Source organism: Fringilla coelebs (genome assembly GCF_963513975.1).
Source record: "Fringilla coelebs genome assembly, chromosome: 10".
Classification (NCBI taxonomy): Eukaryota; Metazoa; Chordata; class Aves; order Passeriformes; family Fringillidae; genus Fringilla; species Fringilla coelebs.
Window position 1 is genome coordinate 25,228,300 of NC_140036.1, and position 27,920 is coordinate 25,256,219.

At 52.2% G+C, this 27,920-nt stretch overlaps 4 protein-coding genes across 4 annotated transcripts; all 4 read left to right on the plus strand.

The window, feature by feature from the left end:
* Nucleotides 1-819: 819 nt before the first annotated feature.
* Nucleotides 820-1,842, plus strand: GPR171 (G protein-coupled receptor 171; the record flags this gene model as incomplete). The annotated part of the gene is made up of 1 exon (XM_084212285.1): nucleotides 820-1,842. One exon carries the CDS (start codon nucleotides 820-822, stop codon nucleotides 1,840-1,842), a length of 1,023 nt encoding a protein of 340 aa, XP_084068411.1.
* A 6,478-nt stretch (nucleotides 1,843-8,320) lies between these two features.
* On the plus strand, nucleotides 8,321-12,957 carry CLRN1 (clarin 1; the record flags this gene model as incomplete). The annotated part of the gene is made up of 3 exons (XM_084212204.1): nucleotides 8,321-8,573; nucleotides 11,582-11,761; nucleotides 12,692-12,957. 3 exons carry the CDS (start codon nucleotides 8,321-8,323, stop codon nucleotides 12,955-12,957), a joined length of 699 nt encoding a protein of 232 aa, XP_084068330.1.
* A 2,069-nt stretch (nucleotides 12,958-15,026) lies between these two features.
* Nucleotides 15,027-21,453, plus strand: MINDY4B (MINDY family member 4B; the record flags this gene model as incomplete). Its single annotated transcript, XM_084212287.1, has 15 exons — nucleotides 15,027-15,238; nucleotides 15,492-15,519; nucleotides 16,042-16,179; nucleotides 16,427-16,599; nucleotides 16,779-16,836; nucleotides 16,902-17,021; nucleotides 18,042-18,133; nucleotides 18,245-18,266; nucleotides 18,396-18,533; nucleotides 18,922-18,987; nucleotides 19,547-19,617; nucleotides 19,778-19,847; nucleotides 20,169-20,327; nucleotides 20,401-20,581; nucleotides 21,362-21,453. 15 exons carry the CDS (start codon nucleotides 15,027-15,029, stop codon nucleotides 21,451-21,453), a joined length of 1,620 nt encoding a protein of 539 aa, XP_084068413.1.
* Nucleotides 21,454-23,976: 2,523 nt separating this feature from the next.
* On the plus strand, nucleotides 23,977-25,514 carry SIAH2 (siah E3 ubiquitin protein ligase 2). The gene is made up of 2 exons (XM_084212080.1): nucleotides 23,977-24,374; nucleotides 24,916-25,514. The coding sequence occupies exons 1-2, from the start codon at nucleotides 24,003-24,005 to the stop codon at nucleotides 25,471-25,473; spliced, it is 930 nt and encodes a 309-aa protein (XP_084068206.1). The 5' UTR covers nucleotides 23,977-24,002; the 3' UTR covers nucleotides 25,474-25,514.
* The last annotated feature ends 2,406 nt before the right edge of the window (nucleotides 25,515-27,920 follow it).

Here is a 27,920-nt window from a genome sequence, read left to right on the forward strand (position 1 = left end):
TGTTGGTTCTGAGGAATTCAAAGGAACAGCCTTTCCCACAGCCTTTCTCTGTAGCAGGCTGGCACAGTGTAGCAAACAAACAAAAACCCCTCAGTCTTTGAGTGGTATTTAGTTAAATTAGGACCTTTTGTAGGCTTCTACTGAAGCCTACAAAAGAAGCGAGCAAAATTATTTCTTATCTGCTTCTTTCAAAATGTGCTTTTCCTAAAGGCTTCATAAAAACATAAGTTCTCTGTTCAAGCAGGAATGGAGAGCAGCTTGCAAACCTAAGGGCTGATGAGGACCATTTGCTCACCCATCTGATATGTCTGTATATTGGTTGGGCCCTGCGTTCCCTCAGAACTCCCAACTCATTTTTACAGAAAGGGGATGCTATAAATACTACTTTTTTTTCCAGGCATAGCTTCAATCCTTAGGTTATGATGTTTCAGTAGGATTGTTATTAACCAGATGCTTACATAGATTCAAACCTTTTTCTCTGGCATTTTGGCTGGAGCAGGGTGTTGAACCAAACACTGCCAGAAAAGCTGCTGTGGTGGAAATGCTGCTCAGAAGGCTCTGTGTTTTCAGAAACAAATCCTAATACATTCCTCATTCTTCCAGCATAACAACAAAGCTCTCCTGAATATTTGGGAAGCACCATGAAGAGAGAGAAAAATATTTCTTCCTAACTGTATTTTTTTTAAGAATTAATAAAAAAAAATTCTAGGAAAATAACTACTGTTGCTGAGGAAAGGCTGATGGCATTGATGTCCTCTTGGTTCTTTTGTAGGTCTGTGATTCCTCCTGTCAGAGAAGGCCAACTCACAGGAGTTTACAATGTCAAGCAATATTTCTGAATGTCATCTCTATGAAGAAATGGAACCTTTTACCTATTTTTACTACTTGATTTTTCTTGTGGGAATTATCGGAAGCTGTTTTGCACTGTGGGCATTCACACAGAAGGACCAGAAACAGAAGTGTATGAGCATCTACTTAATCAACCTCCTCACCGCAGATTTCCTGCTGACTTTGACCCTGCCCGTGAAGATTATTGTCGACCTGGGGATTGCGTCCTGGAGCCTGAGAATATTCCACTGCCAAGTCACGGCCTGCTTCATCTACCTGAACATGTATTTATCAATCGTATTTCTGGGATTTGTGAGCATGGACCGCTGCCTCCAGCTGATGCACAGCTCCAGGATCTACCGCATCCAGGAGCCCGGCTTTGCCAAGACGCTGTGCGCCGTGGTGTGGGCCACGGTGCTGCTGATAACCGTGCCCAACATGGCCATTCCCATCCAGCGCGTCGAGGAGCGCCCTGGCCTCGGGTGCATCGACTTAAAAACAAAATTCGGGAGAGACTGGCACGTGTTCACCAACTTCATCTGCACGGCGATATTCCTGAATTCCTCGGCGGTGATTCTGATTTCCAACTGCCTCCTGGTGCGGCAGCTGCGGCGGCACGGGCGCGGGGAGCGCGGCGGGCGCGTGCGGAAGGCGCTGGCGCACACGCTGCTGGTGACGGCCGCCTACCTGCTGTGCTTCGTGCCCTACCACGCCGTGCGCATCCCCTACACGCTGAGCCAGGGCAGCGCCGGCGCCGCCTGCCCCCTCCGCCGCGCCCTCTTCAAGGCCAAGGAGGCCACCCTGCTCTTCGCCGTCTCAAACCTCTGCCTCGACCCCCTGCTCTACTACCACCTGTCCAGACCCTTCAGGCTGAAATTCACAGAGACCTTTGCAGCCCCCAAGGAGACAAAGGCGCTCACGGCCGTGCAGGCAGCGCAGAGCCAAGGGCAGAGCTGCAGCCCTGCCTGTGGAACGGCAGCAGAGCCAAGGGCAGAGCTGCAGCCCTGCCTGTGACACAGCAGCAGAGCCAAGGGCAGAGCTGCAGCCCTGCCTGTGACACAGCAGCAGAGCCAAGGGCAGAGCTGCAGCCCTGCCTGTGGAACGGCAGCAGAGCCAAGGGCAGAGCTGCAGCCCTGCCTGTGACACAGCTGCAGAGCCAAGAGCAGCCCTGCCTGTGGAACGGCAGCAGAGCCAAGAGCAGCCCTGCAGCCCTGCCTGTGACACAGCAGCAGAGCCAAGGGCAGAGCTGCAGCCCTGCCTGTGACACAGCAGCAGAGCCAAGGGCAGCCCTGCAGCCCTGCCTGTGACACAGCAGCAGAGCCAAGAGCAGCCCTGCAGCCCTGCCTGTGGAACGGCAGCAGAGCCAAGAGCAGCCCTGCCTGTGACACAGCAGCAGAGCCAAGGGCAGCCCTGCAGCCCTGCCTGTGACACAGCAGCGCAGCATGCCCACCTGCAGCACCGACAGCTGCTGGGGACTGCAGCTGCGGCAGCACTGCTGACAGCGCTCCTGATGAGCTGTGAGCCCAGGCGGCAGGAAAACACCAGCAGGGAACTCCTCTGGCTGTGTGACCCGCTCACACAGCGCCCTGGGCGCACACAGCCTCCCGGGATGCCTTCACCCACAGCTCAAAGAATGGTGCTGACCCCCCAGGCATCAGCAACGCGTGAGAATGCATGTTCAGACTCAAATGTACCTTAGAAGTAATTATGGCAGACATCTGGACTCACCTTCAGCAAGGTAAATACTGTGCATTTACTATATTAAAGGACTTGGTGCTATCAAGTGAAGGAATTAGTAAACAGCAGTTCTTCAGCTGCAAAGCTGATTTGACAAGATTAACCAAAAAGCATTTTAGAGGGCATTATTTACTCCAAAAAGAGATTTTAAACTGCACTGATTAAAAAATATTGTATCTGCTTACACCACACCGGCAGGCTTCATAAATAAATTTCTTCCTCTTGCCAAGTTCCACTGTCTCTCCCTGCTGCTGCCTCAATGAAAATGAGAAAAGCTAACAGCATGTTATTGCACAAAATTCAAGTGAACTGCAAAAGGAAGATAAAAAGTGTAAATATCCATCATTTCTTTTCATCCAGGACTTCAGAGTCACCACATTTCTGACAGTTAAATAACTAAAATGCACACAATATCCCCAGCATTTGCATCTGAGGCCACTACACGTGTCACTCTCTTACCTCTGCAAAAAGTCCAGACTCACCCTAGAGTGACAGGCTTTTCCTATTAACTAGTTTGGTTAGTTCTAAGGTGTTTTATTTAATCATTTTAGCTTACTGATGGGAAAACAACTTCCAGGACCACTGTGAATACAAAAGGAGAGTTCTCTTGCCTGTGTAAATTCCAGATGGAACACAGCCATGGCCCTGTGCTTCCCAGAGCTCCTGCAGCTCACAGCCCACTCACAGAGCAGCATCACCACGGCCTCATGGTTTGGGGCTACCTGTGCAGGGCAGGACAGAGAAACCCCCTCAGCCACACAGCTGATCCCTGACCCAACAGCCTGCAGCTCTGCAGGAGGAAAAGCCAAATGAGCTGTGCTTTGGGCTTCCAATGTACACATTTGCTGTCACTTGCACACATGTGCTTTCTTTACAGTGTTCTCATATGAAATATAAGCTGGAAGCCAAAGAGAGAGAGTTTTCATATTGCTGATACTCAAATCAAAATTTTACCTTATGATAAAAGTTGCATCACAAAGCCAGTGAAGGATGATGTGCTTTGTGAGCAAGAGGAACAGGAGCAGTGTACCCACAGAGCCTCCACCCACTCACCACACAGGATTTACACACTCATTCTTCCAGACCTCCTCTGTCTGTTTCCAGGCTGTGACTTGTATCACACCGACACATTACAGTAAACAAAACAAAATACCCCCAACCTCTAAAGGTGTCATCTGTCAGATAGCCAAGGCTGAAAAACTCCCCAAAAGCTCCATTTTATTTCTGATATTTTAAAGAAACACCATGAACCCTGCATTTACAGAGCAGTAGTGGGATGTAATGAGCTTATATCCAGTTCTTTTTCCTTGGGTGCTCTGCTGATCTCACTTGTCCCTCCCAAGCTGGCCACCATCTCTGAAGACTTCAAAATATCAACCTGCAAATTAAAGAGATGGGATTTTCCTTCTTCCCCCAAGATCAATGGAAGCTACACAGAGCAGTGACCATCACAAGGGCTGGAGCCAAGCACAGCACCCTCAGCAAGTGAGCACTTCACTCAGAGTGACTGGGAATTACAGATCCAAGGGCATGGATCACAGGTGTCCCAGCTTCCCTCCTCAGGAAACAGAACACAAGTTTGTGCTGAACAAGGCTGCTGCACACACACAGCTAGGGCAGGGGGCTGGAGGGGAAATGCTTCTCTCTTGCCCAAATAAAGCAACATGGTGGCATCACCCTGCTGTGGTGAGATGCAGTCAGCTACCAACAGAACCAGGGATGCTACAGATTTCTGAAGACAGTGCAGAACACACAAAAGACTCTGCTCTCCACTGATGCAGACTTTTTTGGGCAAGTTGGCACAGCCAGAGCCATTCCCACTGGGTTCTTGGAACTCGGGGCCCTGGCAGCAGCTGGGACAAGAGAAGCTGAAGGGTCTGACCATCAAATACGTTGTTTCACTTTTGACTGCAAATAACAAATGTGGAGCCACACAGCTTCCTGTCTCACAAAGGCTGTACCTCAGGGCTTCCTCCCTCCCAGCACCACATTTATTCACACACGCTCAGAATGCATCAGCCTCTCGGAATAATCGGGCTCTGGGTTTGTCTAACCTGGGGTCTTGCACTGCAGCTGGTCTGGCCTGGACCAGCACAGACCCTGTGCCAGAGGGGCTCACACTGCTGCCCCAGAGAGCAGCAGCAAGGTCACAAGGAAAAGCAGGCTTGAAGCTCTGTGCTCCTCTCAAGGTCACGGTCAGTTATTCAAGCCACAGAATAAATTTTTTCATTCCAGAGAGATTCTGTACTTTAACTCCTTTAGATGAGCAGGAACCTGGTGTTGGATTTGCTAAGACAGTTAAGGATGAAAACACCCAGACAGGTAACTAAGCAATTTGAGCAACCAAAGCAATGCTAACTGCATTATTAAAATTATTACTAGACTGCTCAGAACATGCTCTACTTTCTCAGTGCTTGGGGAAACAGACTGATTCTGCAGATATTATTTTGCTCATCCTGTCTCTTTCCTGTCAGGCAGCCCAACACACTCAGATTTGGGTCTCTCACAAATGTAGTTACAAATGTTAAATTGAAGCTCTGTGACTCCAAGGCCCATCAGAGCTCCTTTCCCACAGTGGGGTGGGGAGTTTTGTTTGTCTGTGTCATTTCCAGAAAAGTGATCTCAGAAAGACAAATATCAACTCTCTGCATTTGTCACGAGCCCCATTCCTGAGAAACACATTCAGAACAGGACTTTTTCACTCTGAAGTGAAAAACATCTCTTGGCATCATAAGAATTCAGATGGACTTCAAAGACAACATCAGAAGCAAGACTAAATACAAGTACAGAGCCCTAAGCTTTAAAAGCAAAGACTCAAGTGCATAAATATCCACAGAGCTCCAGGATTCTATGTAGTTATTTCAAGAAATTCAACATCAGTCCTTAAAAACATCATCCACTCCCTTCTGTCACATAACATTCAATACTGCACACTGGCTAGAAAATCCTGCAGCTGAAAAAGCTGCATTACCAGGTATCCCCCCACTGCCGAGAGGTATTTTAAGCCATACTTAACCAGGCTGTATTTTGCTACACAGGAGACTGACAAGTTCAAGAGTTTCACCAAGCATTCTAAACATCTTAAAATGGATTAAAGAGGTGAAAAAACCATTCATTCTCAGTTCCCTTCCACGGTGGTACCTGTGACAGACTATGACAGATAATAAAATACATGTAGTTCAAGTGTTAGGTGAAATTTAAGTGGGTTTAAGCCTAGGAAAATGCCACAACTCCTCTGTGAGTTGTCACAGACATGAAAGAGTCACTACTGCATTTTCTAGATCACCCTTCTCAGGACTCTGTTTCTGCCCAAATCCACTCCTGCCCTCACAGGGACTCCTTGCCCAGCTGGGGCTGCAGATGAGTCACACGTGTTCCAAGTCTGGAGCAGTGGTATAATAAAATTGGTATAATAAAATTTATTCCAACTGAAAACTGTACAGTGGTGATACAGACTGTTTACTGGATTTACACCTTGACAATAATCACCTCTGTGAAATCATTCTGAGCTGTGCACAGGAGATGATCTGAGTCAAGGAAATGTCACATGGAAAATACTTGTGGCCAGAAATAAGGTCAGTAGTTTTCTCTGCAATCCCATCTAAAAAGAAAGTGAATTTACTGCTTTATGACACAGAATAGGTTTCTAGATTTTGAGTCCTCCTACTCAGGCAAATCTCCCGAGGAACCCACACAAGTGAAAGAGAACCAGGAATGAGAGGTCCTTTCATGGCTCAGGGCACACAGACACATGCACCAGGCAGCAACCCTGCCCCTGTATTCATTGTGATGTTACATCTTTATGGGCCATCAGACCTTCCCACCAAAACAATTCCACAGCTGCTATCATTATGCAAAACTTCATGAACAAAGAGCTGAGCCTCTGTCAGCTACACCAAGTGCTGGGTTTTGGGTTGCACACAGCCTGCTGGGAGCCCCTTGTCTGTATGGAAACCTGCCACACAAGAGCCAGCTGGCAGAGAATCACAGAATCATTCAGGTTGGAAAAGGCTTCTAAGATCATCACGTCAAACCATTAGGACAGCACTGCCAAGCCCACCACTAAAACACGTGTGATCCATGGTAAAGGCTCAAACCAAGATACTAAAACTGGAAAAACAGGCAGGAAATAGGTTCCAAACATGCTTCAGTTGGGCTTACATCAAAACACAGGCAGCGGACAGCTGTCCTTCAAAGAATATTTTTAACAACAATAACAATGTCACTAGGCAGATGTCCCAGCAGTGGACATGCTATTTACAAAACAAAAATCCTTACAGGCTTACATGAGCTGCCGGCTGAAAACAGTGTACACGACCTCGCCACTTACGGCCTCTTCTGCCAGCGAAAAGCAGAAGTTTATGAAGGAGAAGGAAACAGGAGACAAAAAGAAGACAAACAGCACCGCGCGTGGTGACATCCCCGCAGCGCGGGGAGCGCTCCACATCCCGCGGCCGTGGGGCGGCCCCGGCACCTTCCGCCCGCGGCCCCGGCACCCTGCTCGGAGCTCCGGGACCCTGCCCGGGGCTACGGCAATGCCCTCCCCTCATCCCCCGGGCCAGGGCAGGGCTGCCGGGTGCTCACCACAGCCTGCCCAGCAGGTGACACCTGAGCCTGCGCTGGTGAGGTGGATGTGTGGGTTCCCTGACCGTGGCAGGAGGATGGAACTGGGCGATATTTAAGGTCCCTTCCAACCCAAACCATATTCTGGGGCTTTGGAAGTTCGAGTGTCAAAATGCGCAGACACCATCCATCAAGCACTCTGCACCTCCTAGTCTAGTCAACTAGACTCAGTCTTTAAGCCCAGATGATATAAAATTCTTGAACCACCTGCAGAGCGTGTGCATACCAGTCATAGATCTGATTCAGAGAAAACCCAAGCCCCGTGTTTGCAGTGTCGCAGGCGGTGCCCCTGGCGCTCGCCCTGGCCGCACTGCAGGGGCCGCCGTGCCCGAGAGGAGCAAGGCAGGAGCCCAGCTGCAGCAGGACAAGAGACGCAGGAGCCGTGCGTTCCTGAGCTCAGGGTGGGCTGGGTCTTCCATCAAGTTGTAAGAGAAAACGTATTTGTGTATATTTGAAACCTGGACTGAACAGTTTGCCTGAGCATCCTGCGCCCTGCAGTGTACAGAACAGACACACTGCCCCTGCCAGAGAACACCCTGACACGGAAAGCAAGTGCCCAAATGCAACTGGATACTGAAGTGGGGCCTCCTGGCTTGACTCCTGTATGGTACCTGGGCATTACCTTAAAAAACACCAAAAAAGAAATACACCAGATGGAAAAAAAAAGAAAAACCAAATCCCAAAACCAAGAGAACAAAACAACAACCAAAATATACAAGAGAGCAGCTCAGCCTTACTGGCTTTAGAAGAAAACCAGCAAAAATAAACCCCCTGGAAACTTCCTTGATGGAGAGCAGATAACGAGATAAAGCAGCCAAGCTCGTCGTCTGAACCCCCAACTCATCCACTCCCCGGGGGCTGGGACGAGCAGAGCACTCATCAAATTACAGAGATCTGTCATCCTAAACCCTCGCTATCAAGTGACAGGGGATGCACTGAAACCCCTGAAAGCTGTACAGAAGGGCACAGGGAAGAAGAGCCTTTACAGCATCCTGCAGTCAGGGCTGGCCGGGCGCCGGGGCTCCGGGACGGGGCTGGCCGGGCGCCGGGGCTCCCGGCATCCGTGCCGCCGCGGCGCTCAGGAGCGGGCAGCGCCGCACGGGCAGCCGCGTCCCGCGGCCGCAGGGGCAGCATGCCGGCGCAGCAGAAGAAGGTGCTGTTCTGCACGGCCGGGCTGCTGAGCCTGGCCTGCGCGCTGGGCACGGCGGCGGCCCTGGGCAGCCAGCTCTGGGTGAGGGGCTCCATCCTCTGCAGCACCGGAGCGCTGCTCGTCAACGCCAGCGGCCCGGAGCTGCACAAGTTCATCGGCGACATCCAGTACGGGCTCTTCTCCGGGCAGCGAGTGCGGCAGTGCGGGCTCGGGGGCAGACCCTTCCAGTTCTCATGTGAGTACCGGCGGCGTTCGGGCTGCCTGCACCCCTCCGCTGCCGGCGGGACAGGGCCGCTCCTCGCTCGGGCACCGAGCCCCGCAGCCAAAGCAATGCTGCCCTTAGCGTGCGCTGATCTTCAGGGTCAATAACTTATTTTATGATGCTGATACAGCCTGCCTAATGTCTTCAAGAATCTATTACTGCAGTTACACAGATAGCCACATCCCAAGAGATGTACGATATTTATTTAAAAAGAATATTTGGAGGGTTCAGTGAATCTCTGTCGTCTTCCTCTGTGTGCCAGGATTACAACATTACCTCTGTGCTGTCAAAAAGAATTAACTAAACCAGCAAGAACCTCAGGAAAGAGCTGGGGTACTGGCTGCTATTGAGAAACAAAGCAGCCCAAAAGTTTGCAATCTGTGGCACTAATTGGAAGAAGGACTGGGGAGGCTGACTTCGTACCTGACACACAGAGTGCCAAAGTATTAGTAATGGCTTCACTTTACATTCATAGCCTATTAAGATTCAAGGATAAGAAGATCAATTAGAAAATTATAAAGTGAGACCCAATTGTATCCAGCAGCAGGCAGAACAGGCAGTAAAAGCCAGTTGCTGTGTGCACAATACCTCCCCTGAAGTTACTACAGCACACAGATCACAATCATTCTGCTACAACAGCACATGCAAACTCGTGATTTAATGCAAGGGAAGGTTGCCAGACTAGGTACCTGAAATTATTTACTATATAACATTTTCCAAAAATTGTAAACCAAGTTAATTTGATATAGTATTAGTATTTGCTCTCTCTAAATTCCATCACTAGTCTGTTTATGCCTCCAAAGTTCCCTGTTGATTGCTTTGTGTGCCATCCCAGTGTGCAGTTATTGCACCATGGCTGTGTTCCCAGAGGGGTCTGTGCAATCCCAAGGATTTGGTTTACTGCTGTAGGTGTCACTTAAGACCCAGGGCTGGTCCAGCTGCCAGCAGCTCTGGGGCTGACACTCAGGTTCAGTCAGTGACAGCTGTGAGGGGTCAGGAGCATTCACCTCAGAGAGCTGATCCTGCTCCCTGGGGCTGCAGCAGCCCCCTCCCATCGCCTCAGTACCTTGGAAGCTCACCAGGATCATTCCAGAAAACAGGACAAACTTCTAAAATACACAGCCATAGTTTAATGCACTCCCTGCACTTCAGCATGTCTGAGGAGAACAGACACAGAAAATAGGCTAAATGATTTAGTTCTGTGCTTGTTCCCATTAAGTGCTCCCCACTGACCACTGTATATCTTTTAATTGTAATATGAATTTGCTCTGCCAGCAAACCCAGTTCAGCTAGGGAAAACTTCTGCTCCATTTGTTCCCACTCATTCCCTTCAGTTTCTAGGTCAGTGGTTCATTTTCGAAAGGTCTCTGCCATGCACAGCATACATGGGTTCATTCAGGACCAAGAAGGAATGTGTTGCTTTCAAGACAACATTGCTTCTGGAATTAATTTTTCTTGATACATCACATATAAAATGTTAATAACAGAACCAGCTGTAGACACAGGTGCCCAGGGGAGGATTCAATACCATGACATAACTTGTTTTTTTAAAACAAACCATACAAAATTTCATTATTAAATACACAGTTTTGCATGTTTTCCCAAAGTATCAGATAGTGTCACAGGAACTAGGGCTATTCCTTGTAGGAATCCTGCAGAGGGTAGTGCTGAAAGGGGCTCTGAGGTCTCCCTGGAGCTTCCCTTCCTCAGGCTGAGCACCCTCAGCTCTCCCAGCCCGGCCCCCTCCAGGCTCTCGCAGCAGCTCTGTGTTGTTTGGATATTTGGGGCCCCGGGGCTGGGGGCAGCTCAGCAGAGGGAGCCCCACCTGAGCAGGGCAGAGGGTCAGAATTCCCCCTCCCCTGCTGCTCACCCTGCGGCTCAGCCCAGGGCGGGGGAGGCTCTGGGTGCCAGAGCCGTGGCCAAAGCCCGAGGAGCTCTCGCCCCGCAGCATCCCCCGTCCTGCCCCTGGGACAGCTCCCAGCACGTTCCGCTCAGCCTGCGTTTGTGCTGGCATTGCACTGGGCCTGGCTGAACTTCATGAGCTCTGCAGACATTTGTTTTGTTAATTTCCCTTTCATTTAGTCAGGGGGATAAATGGACTTGATACCTCCTGTCCTGCGCTCCTGCATGGAGCTGCAGAGCAGTTTGCTAGAACAAATTTTACACAGAGGAGTAATTGATGTGAGGCTGCTTTACTCTCCACACATCACAGCAAAACAGCACCAGGCATTATTACCTCACTTTAGTCTTGCCCCCATAGATCAGGAGCAGTGAAGTGTATTTCACAGTTCCTTCCAAAACACCTCCTTTTTGCCAAACAAACAGGAATTTTTAAAAATCATTCTCTCTTGCTCTCTGAATGTCTATTTCTGTGTCCTAGACAAGCAGGACCACAATTTGGAACAGTAGCTTAAAAGCTGCATAAAAATATTTAGAATAAATTATTCCTGAACTTGTGCATCCACAATCACAGCATAATTTCCTTTCCCACGTCACAAACCTTTGTGGGACCTCATGAACACGAATGAAAAAAGTCTAAAGAAAAATTTATTATCCCACTCCCAGAGAAGAGGGGATGGCTATGCCTTCAGCTAAGGGTGATCAGCCCCATAACACTGGCACTGGAAGAGACCTCGGGGACACCTTGTGCCAGACCTGCCTTCTCAAACACAGCTTCCTGGTTTGTCCCCAAAAGATGCTGATCACATTAAGGACCAAATAGCACCCTCAGGAAGGGGAGGAGAGGCTTTCCCTGGAGCTAGTCTCTCTCCCTCCTGGCCAGCCTATGCTTCTGAGTTCCACAGACTTTTTCTGCCTCCAAACATCCATGGAAAAACCATTTCTAGTGAATTATTTCATCTGGTCGCATTTAGAAGAGCAGGATCAAAACAATTATCACACACGAGCAGAAACCCCTGGCCCGACATCAGAGACAACTTTGCCTAGTGTGTATAATAATGTTGTGTTTGTTTTGTTTTCAGTTTTTCCAGATTTGCTCAGAATTATCCCTGCAAGTATCCATGTCAGCGTCATTCTCTTCTGTACAGTACTGATTGTCTTTGCCCTGGTGGGAGCAGGGTTCTTCATGTTCAACGCTTTTGGCAGCCCCTACGAGACGCTGCACGGCCCCGTGGGGTTGTACTTGTGGAGCTTCATCTCCTGTGAGTACCCCAGCCTGGGCACAGCCCAGCATCACCCACTGCTCAGCAGTGGAGGGCAGGTTAAACTGTGGCTGCTTTGGCTCTAAATTGGCAAAAGCAAGGCAGGCAGGAAGGCGTGTGGCTCTGCCACATCAAAACACCTGTTTTCCTAATTGAAGCTGGGAGATGAACTGGGGAAATCCCCCACGAGGGTGGGTGGCAGGGTGGGAATGGGCAAACAGCTGCAGGAGCCATGGCAGAAGAGCCCCAGGGACCCAGAGCTGGAGTGGCATCACTGACAGCCCACACAGTCAGAACCAGGAGCCACCCCAGAGTAGGAAAAGGGGGGAGAAAACAACCTAAATATGCCAGTGATGCAGCTGGTTCCATAACAGGAGGGTTCCAGACAATGTGAGCAAGGCCAGCACACAGAGCAGCACAGCCTTGCCAAGGTCAGGAGAGCTGAGCAGCCAGAGGCTGGCAGCAGCTCGTGGTCTCTGAGAAGAACCACTGCCATGCAGGGAAAACAGCCACACAACTGTTCTCTGGGCTGCTGGCTTGGCTGACAGGCAGATTTACCCTGACTTTACAAGGTATTACACATTACAACCACAATTTCACAAAGGACTTCAGTGCAAGTTTATGTTCAGGCACACAGAGAGCTCCATTATGCTCAATGGGACAATGAGCAACTTAAAGCTGAACATGAACACAGACACTTCACTAGCTCAGGGCACTAAAGCAGCCATGCTAAGTATTCCTGGTCCTGAGCCAAACTCAATTAGAAAAGCTTACCCATTTCAACAGCCATTGGCTTGGATTCAAAAAATAATCCCTGTTAAAGCTGTGTGGCCATACAAACATTCTCCCTGTGGTACTGGGCTGCAGCATACATCATGCAGCACAGCTGAGGGATTGCTAAGGTGATGAGCATCTCCCATTCCCTTTCAGGTTCCTGTGGTTGCCTCATCATGATTCTCTTCTCCTCAGAGGTGAAGATCCACCACCTTTCAGAGAAAATTGCTAATTTCAAAGAGGGAACTTTTACATTCAAGACTCACAGTGAGCAGTTTGCAAATTCCTTCTGGACCATCCTGGTTTGCTCCCTGGTGCACTTCCTCAATGCCCTGCTAATCCGATTTGCTGGATTTGAATTTCCCTTTTCAAAATCAAAAGAGTCAGGGACAATCACTGGAGCAGTTGACTTGATGTATTAAAATAATGGGATTTAAGAACATTTCAAGCAAAGAAATTTGTCACTATTGCATCAACAACCACCAGATGTACCAACTTGTGAATGATTGCTCTAGAGAAGGTAAAAAAAGGGAAGTTTCAAATAAGTGTTAATATGGCGTAAGCAGTGAACAAAAGAAGGTGTGCCGTACAGTAATGTCTGGATGGAAAAGCCCTCTTTCTTGGTATAAGGTCTTCTTAGGACATTTTTTCCTGTAAACTGTTTTAAAAGTGGCTGATATGAAGACAAATAGGAATCTCAGTAGCATTGCACTGAATCTGGAAAGTCCAGTCAATGGGCTGCGGTAGAAGCGCACACCCACCAGCAGCAGCTTTGCCTTCTGCCCTGGTAAAGGCAAGGATGCAGTCGTGACCATGTCAGAGCAGCAGGACCAAGGACACCCAGCAAGGGACAGGACAAGGCCCAGGCTCTGCCCCAACACCCCTCAGACTCCATCTCAACTGCAGTGCTCAGAGGGCACAACCCAAACACCTGCACTTTGATCTGCCTTCACATGCATGGCAACAGCATCATTTCTCTCCATGAAACTCTCTGGGGTTTTTTCCTTGTAACAAACCAAACTGTGCTCCAAACTCAAAGTCTTGGGAGCCCTTGTTTCCCCCAGCTGTTGCTGCAGCTTGCTGACAAAGCTGACACAGCACAGCAGATGCAGGGGAGATGCCACGTGCTTCTGCTTGCTTGAGGGAGGCAGCCAGGCTTGGCAGTGCTGAGCAAACCCTCTGCAGCTCATCAGGCAAAGGGCATTTCCCAGGGCAGAGCCACAGGAGTGAGCCCAGGCACCTCCACCTTCCACTGCCCCCTCCAGAGAACAGCCCTGCAAATTCTCATCAAACAATACAGATAAACCCGCCAGAACCCCTGGTGAAGGGCATCAATAGCACAGCAGGCAGGCTCCCTTGCAGGCTGCAGCTCAGCAGGGACTGAGGAACAAACACGGGAGGATCCGGCGTGGGAACCAGAATGGATGGACGCATCATCGGTCACCCCTGGACATCCCCAAGTCAGCTAAAACACCAGATGCTTCCCCAGGCAGAGCATCACACCACCAAACACTGGCTCTGAGGGCTTACCTGGGTGCCTTGGAGACGAGCTGCTCCTTGCAGGATGCAGAAACAGCCCTCAGAACAAACAGAGGCCGAGAGCCCCTGCCCCATTTATCTGCAGGGGCTGTGCCCAGCTGTGGGTGAGGAGCAATCCCTGCCACCTGGAGTGAGGGGCAATCCCTGCCAGCATCCACCCAGTGCCCGGGCACAGATCAGACCCAGGTACCAGGTATCACAGCCCTCTGCACTTCAGGATCTAGCAGCTCACAAGGCCTTACTGACTTTGCTGTCATTTTTTGTATTTTTACTGTGAAAGGCAAAGCACTGCCCAGTTGTTGCAAAGGTTTGTCAGCTGTATTTTTCCCAAGCTGTATTTTTCCCAGGACCTCCACATCTCCCTGGATTTTATCAGTGTGGAAGGGCTTCTGCAAGTCAGCACAACTCACAGCTTTTTTCATCATTTTCTTCATAAACTATATGTATATTCCTCCTAATGTTAATGTATGTTCTTAAAGCATAATTTGTGTTGTATCATGGTATTGTTTACTATACAGCAAACCCAAACACATCCCTTAACTGTGCAGACAAGAGCAGCCCCAGCCTGGGGTCTGGGAGTCCTCACAGGGGTCCCTGTGCCCAAAGCCTGGCCTGACCACCCCCACACCCCACCCTGCACCCGAGCATTCTCCCAGCTATTCCTAAGGCAAACAACAACTTCTTACCAGCAAAATAAAATGAAGACGATGTTTGTGGGTTTTACGGGCTGGAAGAGCAGGTATGGTGTGCCCAGTGCAAACTGTGAGGGAGCCCCAGCACAGACCCTGAGGGAACCCCAGGAAGGACCCTGGGGGGGCCCCAGTGTGGACCCTGGACCTCCTTGCACCCGTGAAAATGCCCCCGCTCCTGCCCCGTGCTGGAAAATGCCCCTTCTCCTGCCCCCACTCCCGGCAGTCCCCCCGAGCAGCCGCTCCCGCGGCATTAAACATTGATGCTGCCGGGCTCTCCTGTCACTCCACCCCGGGGCGAGAAGGGGTCGGTGCCTGCGAGCAGCGAGGGGCAGAGCGGCTCCGCAGCGGCCCCGGGAGCCGCGGCTGCCATGGGGGAGCGGGGGGCCGAGCACGCTGTGCCCACACCGCTGGAGGAGGTCGCCAGCAGAATCTCTGACCTGAGCAAATGGAGAGAAATCTTTAGCTTCCGTGGGTAAGATTTTTATTCTGCTTCTTTAACACAGTTTTAATTCCAGGTGGTTATATAATGCAATTTTTCAAGTTATGCTTTATTACAAGACTTATGTGACAATGACAAAAGGTCCTTGTGTACCCAGTAACATAAATGCTACAGGTCTTCCTCTTCCTTTGTTCTGGGGTTCTTGTCTGGCTGGACTCCAGTTTCTCCACATGCTAGTAATACCTCTGTTGGGTGTTTTCATTTGTACTTTATTTTATACTTTCAGCTTGGAAATCAACAGCACGACTCATCAGGTAACTCCTTTTCCAAAGATAATATTTTCTGTTTGTCTGGTGAGTTTTGGACTGTCCTTACATGGCACACTGAAGAGGTTACACATCCATACCTGCAGCCCAGCTATCTATGGAGATTCATTTCTCATGCCGCTTTTTTGAGAAACAGACTACAGATATTTTGAAGTCAAAGGGGCAGACCAGTCCTACACTCTATTAACCTTTCCATCAAAAACTAATGATTTTCACGGTGAGTTTTAGAAAACAAGCTAAGATCTCTAAAATGTAAGTATTTGGAAAGCCTGCTGTGCCCTTAGGTTGGGAGACACTGAAGGGTATTCCCTGTAATTCAGACAAACACAGCACTATTACCTGCTGCAGTCATCAGCTCAGAGAGATGTGTTGGGAATGTCTGAAAACAGCTGGAAGTCAAGGGAACACCCGTTCCAGGGCAGCCCATGCCCCCCAGCCCCCTGCCAGCCCAGGTGCTGGGTGGTGGAGCAGCAGCCCCGGGGGATGCCCTGCCTGGTCCTCTCCCCACAGCAAGGACAGAGCAGCGCTGGCCACGAACCGCCCGGAGCTGGGAAGTCCCCGGGGTCACAGCCCCCCTCCACCGTCCCCCAGCACCTCCTGATCCCTCAGGGCCTGGGCGGCCGCCCCATCTCCCCGGACACGGCCATGGTGAGCTGCCTGCTGAATTAACTATGAGCTGTAATTGAATCTCCCGAAGGGAAAGAGACCGGGGAGCCTTTCCTGGTGCCCTGACTGCAGGTTTCAGCCTGCTGTCAGCTGAACAGGGTGTGGAATGGAGATGGATTATTTAGGAGACTCTTAACAAACGTGGCTGGAATGCAACCTTAAAGCTGATACACAATAATTCTCAGGAGAGAACCACTCAAATGACAACAGGCAATGCTTGCCTGCGCAGGGGGGCTACCCTGACAAACACCCTCAGGACAGGAGGCAGGATCATGGAATCTTAGAATTTTTTGGCTTGGAAAGGGCCTTTAACAGCATCAGTGAGGGATTTCAGCTCCTGCTGAGCGCCTGGCCCCAAAAGCACTGCTGCCAGGTGCTGTCGTCCAGCAGCTCGGCAGATCTGTAGGCAATGGCAGGATAGGCCCCGGTGCAATCTTGCCCAAAATGTGCACTGTACCCAAATGTCAGTTGTTACACTACTACAACCAAGCTTCACCAGGTGGCTGAGTGCTGTGTGAAGTCCCTGCACTGAGCTCCAGCACTGCCTTTGCCCTGAAGCTGTGAGGCCTGGCTCTAGGCAGGTGCTGCGCCGCTGCTCTGGCTGAGGGCACACGCAGCACCTGCACCCCGGGAGCCCTGGTGGGACAGACCCTCGTGCCAGGACAAGAGCTCTGACCCTGGCCCCTCTGCCTCCTCTTCCACAGAGGCTGCAGCAGCTGCTCTTCAGGAACACGGCCCCCCTCTTCAGCTGTGAGTGGGCAGCAGCACACTTCAGGTTCCACCCCCCCCACTCTGATCTGGCCTACGCTCTGCAGGCAGGAAAGGTAAAAGTGTAACACAGCACCTGCCACAAGCTGCCTGCTGCCACAGACTCATGTGGGAGCTGGCAGCGGGGCAGGGGCCTCAGCAGCACACACACCTGTACCCCACACACCTGTACTCCACAGACTGCACCCCGCACACCTGCACCCCGCACACCCATACTCTGCACACCCGTACCTGGCACACCTGTACCCCACACACCTGTACCCCACACACCTGTACTCCACAGACCTGCACCCCGCACACCTGCACCCCGCACACCCGTACTCTGCACACCCGTACCTGGCACACCTGTACCCCACACACCTGTACTCCACAGACCTGCACCCCGCACACCTGCACCCCGCACACCCGTACTCTGCACACCCGTACCTTGCACACCTGCACCCCACACACCTGCTCAGGAGAGATGCAGCAGGTTGCAAAAAGGCTGTATCTTTTCTGAGAATTAGACTTACCTGATTATTCCTGCTCCACCTAGACATCCAACAAGTGAAGTCACCAAGACTATCATTTTCTCAGATGGAGGTTTTCTTCTTCCTTATTTACCATAACAACGCTGCGCCCAAGAAAGCAGAAGGCCAAGATACACACTGGAATTGTAAATCTCCCCACCTTGTCCGGAGGTTGGAATGCTGGCTACAGCCACGGGTGGCACTCCCTGCATTCCAGAGCTCGGTGCTCACGGAGGGGGCACAGCCCTGGTGGGTGCCAGCACGGTGGGGAGCTAGCACAGGCACCCCTGTGAGCAGCCTCACATCAGCCCCGGCCTGCCCCAGCACCTCTGTCCCTTTGCTGCGAGGCCAGAAGGGACGAAAAACAAACCTTGGGGTTTCCCAGCACAGAGGCTCCCTGCTCCCCCTTCCCTGGGACAGAGGAGGAAGGGCACCCACCCACAGGATCCCTGCTGCCCCTGCACATGGCCAGGGCTACCCTGCAGCTTCTTCTCCATAAGGGCTTCTTGTTGTCCCCCTGGCTCGTTCAGACTCCTCAGACGGCAGGGGCTGTTTTCCTGTTCCTAGGGAGGAACAAGAGCCATTCTGGTGGCTGTACAAGCACACATCATCACATACCTGCTCTTCACAAGAGAGACAGAATGTACTCACCTGGAAAGGTAAGTTGCTGAGCCTCATGGGACACATGAAAATTATTTCCATGCATTGCTTGGTCAGTGCCAGCCTCAGGCAAACCAGATCCAGGTTCAGGTGGGGATATGCATTGGGAGAGAAGCCTTGGCTGACCCCCTGGCAAGGCTTCTTCCCACCAAATCCTCTGATTTTGGGACAGTGCATGTGTCCCCCTCCTCTGTGGTGTCACAGTCACAGCCCCTGGCTTCCCCCTGGCACAGGCTGTGCCAGCTCGGGCGCTGGGAGCAGGGACAGGCACTGGCCACGGCCCTGGCAGAGACCCTGTGGGCAGCAGGAGGAGGTGGCGGAGCTGTCGTGTGCCTCATCACTGCCCCTATCACCACGATGCCACGTGAAGGCTACAGAGCCAGCAGCTTCACAGAGAGAGTGAGTATGGAACTGTCTTCTGCCAATGGGATTTTCCTAGAGATACCTTTGGCCTAAAACACAGAATCACCTGCACCTGCTCCCCCACTTACATTGCTCTACAAACAGGGATCACCCCAGACCCAGGTCTTGCTGTGGCCCATGATACATCCACCTCCCCTTCACCAAAGCCCATCTTCCTTCTCCTGCAGAAAGGACAGTCCTGTCAACACAAAGCTGCTGCCCTGACTCCCTGCACCGTGCCAGAGCCCGCAGCTGGGGAAGGGGCAGAGCAAACCTTTGCATTGTTCTTTCACTTGACTAACAGAACCACAAGATTCAAAAGCTCAGCTTTTTGGTATAATTCATGTCTCCTTTTCACCACACTCACGGCACCCATGCCCAACAGATCCGGCTGTTCAAGTTCTCAGAGAAAGCTGCTGCTCAGGAGTTCATCTCTGATCACATCAACTCTGTAAGTGGGGATAACTGCTGGGTTACTGGGTGCCCCCAGGGCATCACCCGGGGCTGCTGTGTTTTCTTGCTAAATTACATCTTATTTCCAGTTCAAATTGGGCATTTTGGACACAGCAGTGTTAACATCATCAGGACATTCACACAGTTACTGTACAGTTAGTTCATGGATCATTTCCAGCCTTTCCTATGGGAAGGGATCCTGCTCCCATATAAACCCCTGTGACTTTACCCATTATTCCAGCTCTTTCAGCCCACAAACACTGGGTAAACAGGGCAGCATTTTGTACATCATTCAAAGATGTGATTCCTTGCAGCCTCAGCAAAAAGATGGGAAAAATTGCACAAAACCCATTCAGCCAATAACTGGAAGTTTCTTCTTTCTTTTTTTACCTGATCCTATTAAACAAAATTAGTTACAAAATCTTCCTGAAATAACACCTTACTCATCTAACTCAACACACTCATCTAGAGCTGTATTGAAGCAGAGGAATTGTTTTAATTAAATATGATTTACAAGCCATAATTTCTCCCCTGTGATGCCTTATTTCTTTTTTCAGTTCAAAGGTGAAGGAAGCCATGGAGTGATCCTATTTTTATACAGTTTACTTTTCTCTAGGACACTTGAAAGGTATATTTTGCTTTTTAAACATTTTCCTGTAGTTTGGTTACATTTCCTGAAAAGCCTTTTCCTTTCCTCCCATTTCTGTTGGCCAGGCAGGGAGGGAGGTACAGTGTTGCCTCTGGCACAGGCCCAGTGCTGCCCTGATGATCTCTGCTTGGCCACACAGGGTCCAAGAGGATTTGGATGACACAGCTCCTCTGTTGAACATCAGTTCTGGAAACATCACCTGTACAGAGGTAGGATCACATGTCTCAGGTGTTCTGGTTTTATTATTCTCACATCCGATTTAGGAAAAAATTATCACTTGGTAATTAATCCAAAGGAAAAAGAAGCCTAAGTTTGTAAAAAAAATATTTTGGTATTTTAATCATGACTGTGCACTTAAAAAACAGGTGACAATGATGATGATGATGATGATAGTAGCAATAATTTCTAAAATGCCACTGGCAGCCTGGCATTCCCCTACTTGTGACAGACGTGACAGGGCTGGGAGCAGGCCATCGCCTGCACGGCGCGTTTGCCCGTGTCCCCAGGTGTGACCGGGCTGTTTCCCGCAGGCCGTGCTCGGCCTGCTCCTGACGGGACGGGCGAGCCCGCGGCAGCTCGGCGGCGGCCGGGAGCCGCAGCGCGGCGCTGGGGACGGCGGTGGCGAGGCGCCGGGGCCGCGGGGCCCCGTGGGCTTCCTGCGCTGGGAGCGGGCACCGCTGGAGCGGCAGGTGAGCGCAGGGGCAGCCACGGCCAGCGGGACCCGGGCACAGCCCAGGATCCTGGCAAGCGTCCCCTGGCCAGGTGAGCCCCGGGCTGCGGACGCCCCGGCTGCCCGTGTGGCTGTGCAGCCTCTCGGGCAGGCACGGCGTGCTCTTCGGCACCGACAGCCGGCTGCTCTCTGACTGGAAAGCCGAGAGAATGTTCCACCTCTACTTCTACAGTGGGCAGCAGGAGCAGACCCAAACTACCCATCTAACGATAGGTACGGACCCAGATTTACCAAGGACTGAGGTATGGGCATCACAGACAACTCAGTTCCTGTATTAAATACTAAGTTTAAACACACCAGGAAGCTGGACTGTTTCATGATTAGTTCAAAATTTATAATAACATTCTCTCCAGCTGCCGGGGTGTTACCCCACCCAGCCTTCAAGCCCCATGCAGCTGCTCACTCACTCCTCCACACGCAGCATCAGGGAGGCAATTGGAAGGGTAGAGGCTTGTGGGTTGAGATAGAGGCAGGGTAATAAGAAGAGCAAAAGCCACACACACAAGCCAAGGAAAAGAAAGAATGAATTCACTTCCTCCATAGGCAGGCAGGTGTTGCAGGGCCCCATCACACACAGCAGTGACTTGGGAAGACAAACACCATACCCAAAAGTCCTTTCTCTTCCTTCCCCCCAGTCCATATACTGAGCATGATGTCATAGGGTCTGGAATACCCCTTTGATCATTTTGGGTCCTCTGTCCTGGCTGTGTCTTCTCCCAGCCTCCCACGCACTCCCAACTTCCTCACCAGCATGGCAGTAGGTGGGAGCAAAAAGGCCTTGGCTATGCTGGCACTGCCCAGGAGTAACAATCACCTCTGTATAATCAACCCTGTGTTCAGCACAAAGCCAAAACACAGCTCCATACCAGATGCAGGGAAGGCAATTAATTCTATCTGATACAAAACCTGCACACCAACACAGCGAGGCTGGCATGGGCATGCAGCAGGGGCACCTGCCCGGCTGACTGAGGTGAAGTCTGTCTTCCTCCTCAGCACCAGGTGCCACCACGGCCCTCGTGTTCCCCACCAAGTTTCATATCCCCTCAGGAGGGATAAACTGCTCCTGTAGCAATGCTTGGGTTTGAACCCGGTTTTGTGCTTGGGGTGCAAGGTTCTTGTGTCTCTGCTGCTGTGCATCACTTCCCTTCCTCACTGGGTGCCTCCTTCCTTGCTCTCCTTTCACTGCAGCATTTAAAGCAAAGTCAGAATCTTGAAACTAAAGGGTAAATCTGCAGGGAAGCAGAGTGTTATGAGATCAACCGTCATGATACCTGGTGTGGCCACAGATCCTATCTGAGCATCTGCCCAGAAAAGCAATATGCAAACACACTGTGCAAGGGGCCCAGAGCTGCACTCAGAGCACCAGAATTTCCCGGGGGGGCCCACGGTGCAGGGGCAGTCCACAGCCCGGCAGGCCCTGCTCACCCTCCCCCTGCTCCCTGGGGCAGGACAGCAGCACATATACACCAACACAGCTGCAGAGGCTTCTGCTTTTAGCTGTCACTGAAGCCTTTTTGAGGGGGGTTGGGTTCTTAAGATTTTTTTTTAGGCATTTATTTTTCATTTCCTCTTCAGACACTCATTCGCATCACTGGGAAGAGGCTCAGAAAGAAGGCCCCTGCAGCCCAGGGAGGAGGCGCCCAGCCCTGGAGATGGCAATCAGGACCAAGTGGGCAGGTGCCACCATCAGCTGGAACGGGACAGACCCCCTCTTCTGAGGAGGGAGCAGCGTGGACCCCTGCTCCTGAAGGGTACTGGCATCTCCCACAGACTGCCAGCTGCACCGGTCACTGCAGTCTGGAGCACAAAAAGCTCTCTCCCCAGTCAAACAGCCTTTGGTGCTTTGAAGGGACTCCCTGTCCATAAGGCATCACACCCACTGCAAAAGCATGCACTGCAGGAACAGTGACTAGCAACCCTGTCCCACTGCACACCTTTTCCAAGTGGTAGGATGCAGGTTCTCCTGCTCCCCACAACAGCTGGCTGGAAAAGGAAAGAGTCAAGCCCTGGCACAGCTGCCATGGCAGTAGAGTCTCCATCCCTGGAGGGACTTAAAAGCTATGCAGATCTGGGATTTGGGAACGTGGTTTAGTGGTGGCCTCGGCAGTACTGGGATAATGGTTGGACTCATTGGGTCTTAGAGGGCTTTTTCAACCCAAACTGCTCTGGGGTTCTGTGAGTCAGTGATTTTACTGCCTTTGCCAAATCCTGGCACTCTACATTCACCTGACAAGCATGGGCAGGGCACATTGCCTCTAGCTGACAGAAACCACTATCCACTTCCTTCTTCATTGTCACTACTCAAAACGATCTGTAAGTCACACCCTTATTGTGTTGCTAACAACAATTGAGAATAATAAACCTTCTGCAAGTGATCCAGAAACTTGGTTCCGATTTATTGAATTTTACAATAAACAAAAAGAAGCCGCGGCACCCAGCCAGAGATGATGCTGGGCCGGGATGAGGAGATGTTGGTTACAGCTGACGCGGGGTCTGCGACTGCACTGCGGGGCCGCGGCTCAGCCCCAGCGCTGCGGGCCCCGGGCACCACAGCTCCCGCCGCACCGGAACAGGGGCAGGGCCGCTGAGGGGCACGGGCCCGCCGGCACGGCACGGTCCCGGCGAGGAGACACGGTCCCGGCGAGGGGCTGGCAGGTCACGGTCCCGCTGAGGGGACACGGTCCCGCTGAAGGGCTGAGGGAACACGGTCCCGGTGAAGGGACACGGTCCCGCTGAGGGGCTGACAGCACACGGTCCCGCTGAGGGGACACGGTCCCGCTGAAGGGCTGAGGGAACACGGTCCCCGTGAAGGGACACGGTCCCGCTGAGGGGCTGACAGGACACGGTGCCGCTGAGGGGACATGGTCCCGCTGAGGGGCTGACAGCACACGGTGCCGCTGAGGGGACATGGTGACGCTGAGGGGACACGGTCTCGCTGAGGGGACATGGTGACGCTGAGGGGCTGACAGCACACGGTCCCGCTGAGGGGACACGGTGCCGGTGAGCGGCTGACAGCACACGGTCTCGCTGAGGGGACACAGTGCCGCTGAGGGGACACGGTGCCGCTGAGGGGACATGTTGCCGGTGAGGGGACATGGTCCCGCTGAGGGGCTGACAGCACACGGTGCCGCTGAGGGGACATGGTGCCGCTGAGGGGACACGGTGCCGCTGAGGGGCTGACAGCACACGGTGCCGCTGAGGGGACATGGTCCCGCTGAGGGGCTGACAGCACACGGTCTCGCTGAGGGAACACGGTCTCGCTGAGGGGACACGGTGCCGCTGAGGGGACATGGTCCCGCTGAGGGGCTGACAGCACACGGTGCCGCTGAGGGGACATGGTCCCGCTGAGGGGCTGACAGCACACGGTGCCGCTGAGGGGACATGGTGCCGCTGAGGGGACACGGTCTCGCTGAGGGGACACGGTGCCGCTGAGGGGACACGGTGCCGCTGAGGGGACGCTCCCGCGCAGCGCGGGCGGTGCCGGGCGGGCCCGCGCGGGGCACGCCGGGAGCGGGGCGGGGGCCGCGCGCAGCCGCCGCTCGCCCAGCCCGCCCCGTCCATCCTCCTCCTCCTCGTCCTCCTCCTCCGCCCCCTCCCCAGCGCGGCCCGATGGTGGCGGCGGTGGCGAGGCGCGATGAGCCGCCCGTCCTCCGCCGGCCCCGGCCCTAGCAAGCCTTGCGGAAAGCAGCAGCAGCACGCCCCGTCCCCCGCTGCCGTCCTGCCGGGGACCGGCGGGGCTTCTCCGCCGCCGCCGCCTCCTCCTCCTCCTCTTCCTCCCCCCCAGCAGCAGCAACAGCAGCAGCAGGAGCTGACCTCGCTCTTCGAGTGCCCCATCTGCTTCGACTATGTCCTGCCGCCCATCCTGCAGTGCCAGGCCGGGCACCTGGTGTGCAAGCAATGCCGGCAGCAGCTGAGCCTCTGTCCCACCTGCCGGGGCTCCCTCACCCCCAACATCAGGAACCTGGCCATGGAGAAGGTGGCCTCGGCTGTCCTCTTCCCGTGCAAGGTAAGGATGAGGGGCTGGGCAGGGGGACAGGCGGGCCGCCCGGACCACCCCCGATCCCTGCACCCCTGCGGAAAACCCCCAGCCATCACCCCCGATCCCTGCACCCCTGCGGAAAACCCCCAGCCATCACCCCCACATCCATATCCCCAGACCACCCACCCACCCCCCAGTTGTTGAAACTAGAATCCTCTGTTCTTTTTAAAGAAAAGGAATGTCCAAGCCAGGAGACCTCTCCAGCTGATCTGGATGGATCAGATCTAACTGCAACAGCAGATCTAAGTACAACTCAGCCATACAGCCCATTTTATCTAAGTGCTTGTGTTAGGAAAAAACAACCACAAAAGACAAGAAGGATCCATTTTAAGTGGAAACAGAAACTAAGTAAAACTCAGCTTGAATCCAGGGCTCCATACAAGTAATGTAAACTTTGCAATGAGCATGAGAGCTCTGGTTGATCACCTGTGTTTGCAGCTGACAGGTGGGAGCAGCGCATACTAGTGCTGGTGCCTTTCCTGACGCCTTGTGTTTGGTCTCTTTCCAGTATGCCACAACAGGCTGCTCCCTGACCCTGCACCACACAGAAAAGCCAAAACATGAAGCCATCTGTGAGTACCGTCCCTACTGCTGCCCATGCCCCGGTACCTCCTGTGACTGGGAGGGATCCTTGGAAGCCGTGATGTCCCACCTCATGCATGCCCACAAAAGCATTACCACCCTTCAGGGAGAAGACATCATTTTCCTTGCCACAGACATTAACCTGCCAGGGGCAGTAGACTGGGTGATGATGCAGTCGTGCTTTGGTCACCACTTCATGCTGGTGCTGAAGAAACAGGAGAAGTGTGAAGGTCACCAGCAGTTTTTTGCCACCGTGCTGCTCATTGGCACCCGTAAGCAGGCGGAGAACTTTCAGTATAGACTGGAGCTGCACAGCAGCTGCCACCGGCTGACCTGGGAGGCGTCTCCCTGCTCCATCCACGACGGCGTGCACGTGGCCATCCGCAACAGCAACTGCCTCGTTTTTGATACAGCCACTGCACACCTCTTTGCTGACAACGGAAACCTCGGCATCAATGTGACAATTTCTATGTGCTGCCCGTGATGCATTGCTAGCAGACTCGAGCTGGCTGGATGTAGTGCTTCACTGGGGTTTGGTTTTGGTTCCTGTTTTTTTACACGGTTCAACTATGTCATCCTGTATGCTAAGGTTTCTGACTAGCCAACGGCTGTAACTTTGGGCACAAGAGGAACAAGAGTGTGCTGTAAGTAATGTGAGCAGGACAAGGTCTTTTAAAATTCTTGGGTGCCTTAGGAAGATGACACACACACAGTTACCTTTTATAATTTAATTATATTTTATGTAAAGAGTGCTTCCATTGGATATATGGTTTAAGAGGCTCCTGTTTGGAGCACACCTATAAGCCCTTTCATCAGCAGTACAGACTCCCTCTGATGCTGGTGAGCTTTAATAAAAGGCTTTAGTATCACAAGAGGGTTTGGTTTGGAAGAGACTATCATCTGTTCCAATCCTCCTGCCATGGCAGGGACAGCTCCCACTGCCGCAGCTACTCCCACCCCCGGTGTCCAGCCTGGCCTTGGGCACTGCCAGGGATTCAGGGGCAGCCCCAGCTGCTCTGGGCACTCTGTGCCAGGGCCTGCCCACCCTGCCAGGGAACAATTCCTAATTCCCAATATCCCATCTCACCCTATCCGCTGGCAGTGGGAAGCCAGTCCCCCTTGTCCTGTCACTCCAGGCCCTTGTCCAAAGTCCCTCGCCAGCTCTCTTGTAGCACCTTTAGGCACTGGAAGGAGCTCTAAGTTCTCATGATTTGCCCTTAGTGAAGCCACATTGGCTATCACAAATCACCTCCTTATTTTTTATGTGCCTTAGCATAGCTTCCAGGAGGATCTGCTCCAAGATCTTTCCAGGCACTGAGGTGAGACCTGACCACCTGTAGTTCTCTGGATCTTCCTTAATCCTCTTTCTAAAAAAAGAAGGTTATGTTTCCCCTTTCGGAGTCAGTGGGATCTCCTCTGGACTGCCTCGACTTCTCAAACACAATGGATGATAGTGGCTAAGCCACTTCCTCCACCAGTCCCTCTGAGCCTGCGGGTGCATCTCGTCAGGTCCCATGGACTTGTGCACCTTCAGGTCCCTTCAACCTCCTTGACCCCAGTCCTCTCCTGCTGCAGGCACTTCTTTGTTCTTCCACTCTCTGCCTTTGCCTCCTGCGACTTGGGCAGAGTGGCTGGAGCAGCTTGCCACAAAGGCTGAGTCAGAAACATGGCTGAGTACCTCAGCCCTCTCCATGTCCCAGGGAACTGGGGCTCCCATTTCCTTCCTTAGAGGGTCCACATTCTCTCAAGTCTTCCTTTTATCACTGATGTACCTATAGAGGTTGCTTTGCTTGTTGCCCTTGACGCCCCTGGCCAGATTTAATTCTTTCAGGCTTTAGCATTCCTAACCTGATCCCTGGCTGCTCACAATCCTCCCTGGCTGCCTGTCCTTTCCTAGTAGGTGAGAAAGGAAGGAAATCCAAGGAATCTCTCACAGGAGAAGCCGGGGGGAAACAGTAGGTACTTCAGCAGTGTTTCTTCATTCCCTGCTACCTTATGGAAGGGAAGGGTACTGGGTCAGCTGTGGTGGTGGCTTCAACAGGAAAAAGAGAAGGGGCTGGGGTATGGCATGGTACATTTCACATGGAATTGCTGGCTCCTGTCTGCTTTAGGGGGATCAGGCCAGGTACAGGTGCAAGCAGGAGGCACAAGTCCCACAGACCGCAGATGGCTGGAGCCAGAGACACAGGGTTGTCCACATGCAGCTGCCCTGGGACACATTCTACTATTAATTATTGTAAAAGATTCATAATATAGCAAGAGCTTTATGGCCAGTGTCTTGTCATTTGGTATTTAAGTTTTGTTGCCATATTTCTTTTATTTTGCAATAAATATTTTGCAAAACCTACACTGAGGAGCTGTGCTAACACACGAGTGCGCGGCAGCTGCTCCGCGGTTATGCCGCGTGCTCAGCCGTGCTGGATCAGCTGGAATGCCCTGGCATGGGCTGGCTCTCCTGCAGGAGTCCTTGCCCCTGCCACCGTGCTGTCACCACAACTGACTCTGCCTGCAGCTCCCGCCTTTGCCATGGGAATGTTCTGCTGGAATCACTACCAGCAAACAGCAGCTCCCTGTAGGGCTGTCCCGAACCTTGTCCCTGTGCCGTTTGGAGGAGCAGTGAGCCACGGGCTGACACTGCCAGGGGAAGCCTCACAGTGCTGGAAAATGGCAGGTAAAGGGACGGGTGAGACTTGGTGTGAATAAATACAATACCAAAGGAGGAAAACCAGTCCTGACTGTTCCTCCTGGGAGAGCTCTGGGGTTGTGTCCAAGTCCTAAGCAGCTGTCACCAGCACCTGGCAGCAGCCCTCAGAAAAGTGCGCAAGAACTAGTTTAGCCTCAGTGAAAGGAAGCTCAGTCTGGCTGCAAGAACTTGGAAGTAACCATGGAAAAAACCTCCCAAGGAATGCCTACTCTCTAGGCACTGAATAC

Excerpts from the sequence above, each read along its gene's own strand:
- SIAH2 (XM_084212080.1), top strand. The coding sequence starts at position 24,003 with ATGAGCCGCCCGTCCTCCGCCGGCCCCGGCCCTAGCAAGCCTTGCGGA. Across the intron at positions 24,375-24,915 it reads CTGTCCTCTTCCCGTGCAAG|TATGCCACAACAGGCTGCTC; the intron begins GTAAGGATGAGG and ends GTCTCTTTCCAG.